A 5,998-nucleotide genomic window follows, 5' to 3' on the forward strand; every position below is an offset into this window, starting at 1 on the left:
TGAAGTAGTGTGTATATATGTCTATTTGTGTGTGTGTGTGTGTGTGTATATGGGTGTGTGTACACAATATTTGTGTATTTGGGTTTTCTATTTTTTTAAATAATGTATTTTCCACATAGGATGCCAAATCATCGAATACATGCTACGTCAGCAAAAAAACTAACGGAGTTAGGGTCCGTTAAGTTCGGGAGTGATGGAAGAAAACAAGTTACAAGTTGGGAGTGGTGAGAGACAAATCGTAAGTTGAGAGTGTTATTGTCCAGTGAGTGAAAGTTGAGAGTATTAAAAACCAATATCCCTAAAATAAAAGATCCTTTTCTATTCAAACGAGTGTACCGTTAGTTGGATGATAAAAGTCATAACCCATCTTCCAGTATTGTAATAACCCTATAACTTGAGGGACCTGTATGAAACTTAAGCCTAGACAGATCAAAAGATCCAACGGCTGTAATCAACTAGCCGTTATTTTCAAAAGAGTATTTATTATTATAATTATTATTTTATTATGCAGACATAAATCAATCCATCCGCTCTTTACATTACAAATTCAACCCCCAAAACCCTTTTTCAATACTCATTCTCCAACGGATCAAAATTCAAAATTCAAGATTAATCCATCAATCAATCATCCATGGTGTTCATCAATTGATCTGTTAATCGATCTCATCCGTGTAGTTTTCGATCAGTTTTTTGAAGAAATTGAAGATCTTTAATCGGAATACACGTGGGTTCTTGTTTATTATTATTATTATTATTATTATTATTATTATTATTATTATTATTATTATTATTATTATTATTATTATTATTATTATTACTATAGTTATAATGATCTTTAATCGAAATATCTTTCAATAATTAATATTATGGAAATTGGTTTTGTACAGTGAGATGGCTGGACTGAAGGAGAATAACCCAGATGTAATTCGCCCGAAAACACAAGGTAAGTGTTAAATTAAAGAATGCATACCAATTGTTTGATTAAATGCCTGACTGAAAAAAAAGGATTAAAAACCCTAAATTTTGAATCTTTGATAGTTGCAGGAGGCGGGATGAAGCTCGGGTATGGGCAAAACAGGAGGGCTTTGAGTGAGATTAACAAGAATATTGTCTGTGCACCGACATCGTACCCGTATGGGTTACAAGGGTAAAAAAGTCAAAATTTTTTTTAGTTTTCTTGTTTTCTTATATATATGGGATTTTGTCATGAAGTGTTTTTTTTTTTAATCTTTTTGTATAGAAAAAAACCAATCCCTGCTAAGAAACCACTTGTTCCGGTTCGTCGACCTGTTACGAGGTCGGTAATAGGATAACTTTGTTGTTCTTGTTACTAGATGGTTGTGTTTGATACAATTAATTATAGTAAACTTTTGACTGTTGTTTCTGCAGGGCATTTAGTACACAAGTTACTACCAACAAACCATCACTACCTTTACCAGAGGTACACATACAATACACCCTATATGTTTTTGATAATTAATAGTGAATTTGAATACTGTTTTAATCAATTTTATACTTCAAAATTTCTTTAATAGGGAAAGAAGCCGAAAATCGAAAAAATCCCGGATCAGATTGAGAATGAAGATTTAATTGATGTTGAAGATGATTTTAATGCACCAATGTTTGTGCAGCATACAGAATCTATGTTGGATGAAATCGATAAGATGGTACTTTAATTATTAATCTTTTCGTTTCGTTTATTGTTATTTTTTTATGCTTTAAAGCTGAAGATACTGATATAGTTTGTTTATTAGGATGAGGATATATACGAAGAGCCGGTTTTGGATATCGATGAGGCTGACAAGGATGATCCACTTGCTGTTGTGGAGTACATTGATGAGCTTTATGCTCACTACAAGGAACAAGAGGTAATATTTTAGTTACACATATTATGGTGATTTATGAGTTTATTTTAAGTAGTGAAAATCGAAGGAGGTGGTAAAATTGGGCTGGTTTTGGACGGGTTGGCTAACGAGCAGAATCGGGTTGAGCTGACCCACACACATATTTTGTCCATTGTTTTACTTGTACTGGACCGGGTTGGGGCCCGAACGGTTATTTTAATGCGGGTCAAACGGGGCTGATCGTGTTAGGTTGACCCACAACATATCTTATTGTTTTTACTTGAATTGAAACGGGCTGAGATCCATATGGGTTTTTTGATACGGGTTAACTGTGCTTAGCGGGCTAGACTGACCCGCAAACATATATTTTGATTTTTACTTGAATAAAAGATCTAAGAGGGTTATAAGCATCTAAATGCACTTTTCACTAGGGGTGGTAAAATCCAGGCTGGTCAATGAATCAGTTGGCTTACGAGTTACGATTCGAATCGGGTTGGAGTCCAAACGTTGTTTTTTTTAATATGGATCAAAGTGGGCTGACTGGGCTAGGGCTAGGTTGACCCAAAAAAATATTCTGTCATTTTTTTTCTTTAAATAAAAGTCAAATAACCGCAATCAACCCATATCTATAAAGTTAGCATATTGCTAAATGATCATATAAACTTGGGGTTGAGTTTACTACCCGTTTGAACCATTAAAAATCAAATACAACAACAATTAAACAATATTTATAAAGTTACCATCTTGCTAAACTGACATTTATAATTGCAGATATTGAGCTGTGTTTCACCTACTTATCTGTCACAACAACATGACATAACCGACAGAATGAGGGCCATTCTCATCGACTGGCTAATCGAGGTACACTATTAATAACATAAACTTTTATATAAAATGCAGAATTAACGTTTATAATTAATAACAGGTTCATTACAAATTTGAACTTATGGAAGAGACATTGTACTTAACAGTCAACCTTGTTGACCGGTTCTTGGCACGAAGATCTGTAACAAGAAAGAATCTTCAACTTGTGGGAATTACATCAATGCTGTTGGCATGCAAATATGAAGAGGTCTCGGTGCCTATTGTCGATGACTTTGTTGTGATTTCTGATAAAGCTTATACTAGACAAGAAGTTCTTGATATGGTAACTAACTAAATAAAGAAGATTATTAATTATTTGTTTGTTTTTAAACGTATATTTGTTTATTTTTTGTATTTGATGGTTTCAGGAAAAGGAAATGATGAATACGCTGGAATTTAATCTCTCACTTCCGACTTCTCTTGTGTTTATGAAGCGGTTTCTCAAGGCTGCAAGATCGTACAAAGAGGTATGCAAGATTTTGAATAAAATCTTTTTAAAAAAGTTATGGTTCTATAAAACAAATGTTACTGCTTTTTAAACATATATTATGTTTTCTTTTTTGGATTTTAAATATTTGTCTTGATTTTTCGGTTAATGATTTTTGGATAAAACGAGACAAATAAGACATTTTATTCTAAAATTATGTTTCCTTTTCCGACTTATAAGTATTTATCTTCAATTTTCAGTTACGGTTTACAACTGATTTTATGTTTTTAATGCTCAAATATTATTTTTTTCTGATTAATGTTATTTTTTTTGTTAACCTAGATGGAGCTATTGGCATTCTACTTGATTGACCTGTGTTTGGTGGAATATGAAATGGTGAAATTCCCACCTTCATTGCTAGCAGCCGCTGCTGTTTTCACCGCTGAGTCAACTCTGAAAAGGTCAACGCAATGGACCAAAACAAGTGAACATTATTCACAATATTCGCAGAATCACCTTTTGTAAGATCTTCTGCCTTATTTGTATCATTGTTTACTTTGATTTTTAATATCAAAGTAAGGTTCACTTGATGAAATAAAATTAAACCATTTTGAAAATTGATTTGAAAATGAACCGGACCAGAATCGTTTGTATAGAAATCGAACAGTCTTGAATCATTATTTTTCCAATTATGGTGATTTTTTATGCATAATTGAAATACATTGCCGCTTATAAATTATGCAACAACTTTTTCTGCAGGGAGTGCGCAAAGTTGATGGTTGGTTTGCACCAAAAAGCGGGCACAGGCAGACTAGTTGCTGTGTTTAAGAAGTACTCGACATCCAAATACGGACATGTGGCCCGAACCCAACCTGCTAACTTCATGTTGGAGCTGAGGTTTTGGGACTGATTGATTAGGAGGAACATGTGACCTGACATGACATCTATGTTGGATTTTTTCTTATGATGTTCCAAGCAACATGTAGTTGCTTGCTATCCTGCTTTAAGTTTTCTTAGGATTATCGGTAAAGTTGCAACTATTTAGATCGCGTGTGAACGGTTCTATTTGTGTTAACTATGTTTTTAAGTATTGTTTTCATTGCTGCTCATTGCTTAGTCTGTTCATTCCTTGAAACTTGTTTTCATTGCTTAACATCGAGTACAATTTTCATTTAATTACTTTTTAAAATGAAATGTAACTTACAAATTTAGTAGTTTCAATATTCATTTAACTTGTTTTTGAATGTAGCCTTTTAAACACGCTTAAAGGGCGCCCATAAAGAGAGAATATATGAGATGTATCAAAATAAAACAACTTTTCATTTTTCAGGTCTACACAAGAGTGTAGAATCCGGTCGCTCGGCCATTTGAACAACCTATGAATGTGTCGTTTGGATTCTTTAAGCAAAAAAGCCGGTGACTATAAAAATCTTCAGGCGAACCCACCAACGGCCTTACATATATTGTGGTGGTTCTGTCTGCACTTTTAAAAATATAGAATTTGCATGGGTAATTTACATGGTGGTTCAATGTTTGATCTAACAAAATTGTGGCATTACTGATATGCATTAGTCACACAACATGCTAACATTTGATCTGAAGTTCTTAGTATTATTGGTGTTTTCCAGTAGTTTTCTTTATATTATTGGTGTTATGTCAATTTATATAACTAGGTCAATATACGAACCAAACGTTCAGTGAACTGTTTGGTGGGAAGTTCGTTTCTTTAATAAATGAACGAACGTGACCAAAACTTTTTGTTGCTTTAGTTAAAAGAACCAACATGACCACATATCTCGTTAGCTCATTTATGTTCGCTAGTTTACGTTTGTTTAAGTTTGTTCGTGTATGTTGTTAGGCCCATAACAATCAGTTCATTTACATTCGATTCGTTGATAGCATTAACGTACGGACATAAACAAACAAGAAAACTCTGTCTGTTTAACTGTTCTTGTTTGATCGTTATTCGTTAGTTCGGTTAAAGTTAAACGAACGTTTTACAGGCCTATATAAAAACTGTAACAAAACTATTCTGAGATAATATAACCCATTCATGCCTAGTTATCTATATGCTGGTTTTAAATTAAACTTAAATACTTGCTGTTTATTTCCTTTTTTTTAGTTAAAAGCTAAGTTTTGCATCATAGTCAATGAACCAAATTAGTTGGACAATCTCTGTTGCGAGGCCTCAACAGTTCCTCATCAGGAATGCCAAGTAAGATCACCACAGCAGACTAGCTATAATACTTTCTTCTCTCAGGTTTGTTACATTTTTGGCGCATTTCAGGTTTCCGACAGATTTTAAAAAAAGAAAAAAAAACTAGCAAAAAGTAGCATGTTCAATGGTTTTACGAGTCAAATAGGTTAAAAGCCACAAAAGGGTGATATCTGTGTATTAAACCTCTTGAATCATTTTTTCTTCAAAAAGTTGTTTTAAAAATAATATATATACTTTTTGCAATCCCGTTTGACACAAATATTTAGAGTAAAATAATCTTTTTGGACAAAGTGTTTTGGTGAGTCATGGTCGGTTGACTGTGTCTAGGGATCGAACTGAATGGAATGAGGCCTTGTTAGTGTTTGTTTGTTTAGATTTACCGGACAAACAGATGGTTCATGAGTAGTATATTTTTGGACTAAATTTGGTGTTTGTGTTCATTTGTTAAGGAAATGAATATATCCTTGTTCGTTTGTGTCCGTTCGTTAATTCTATAAACAAGCACAAACGAATGTAAACAAACGTAAACGTTCAGTTTGTTTACCTGGTTGACCTGCTCATTTGGTCAATGGTACATTTTCATTACTTAACATGAAATATGTCTTTAACGTATGTAATATTTCCATTTTCCAACAAAAAAGGACT

The 5,998-nt window shown here is 33.3% G+C and overlaps 1 protein-coding gene across 1 annotated transcript; it reads left to right on the forward strand.

The window, feature by feature from the left end:
• The first annotated feature begins 498 nt into the window (after positions 1-498).
• Positions 499-4,202, forward strand: LOC143624536 (cyclin-B2-4-like). Its single transcript, XM_077095154.1, has 12 exons — positions 499-724; positions 888-943; positions 1,039-1,147; positions 1,241-1,297; positions 1,390-1,441; positions 1,536-1,667; positions 1,755-1,868; positions 2,616-2,705; positions 2,770-2,991; positions 3,077-3,175; positions 3,478-3,656; positions 3,895-4,202. The coding sequence occupies exons 2-12, from the start codon at positions 892-894 to the stop codon at positions 4,043-4,045; spliced, it is 1,257 nt and encodes a 418-aa protein (XP_076951269.1). The 5' UTR covers positions 499-724; positions 888-891; the 3' UTR covers positions 4,046-4,202.
• Positions 4,203-5,998: the final 1,796 nt, after the last annotated feature.

The sequence above is a fragment of the Bidens hawaiensis genome, unplaced genomic scaffold (genome assembly GCF_021521415.1).
Source record: "Bidens hawaiensis isolate Kalapana, Puna unplaced genomic scaffold, B.hawaiensis_p1.1 tig00003857_1, whole genome shotgun sequence".
Lineage (NCBI taxonomy): Eukaryota > Viridiplantae > Streptophyta > Magnoliopsida > Asterales > Asteraceae > Bidens > Bidens hawaiensis.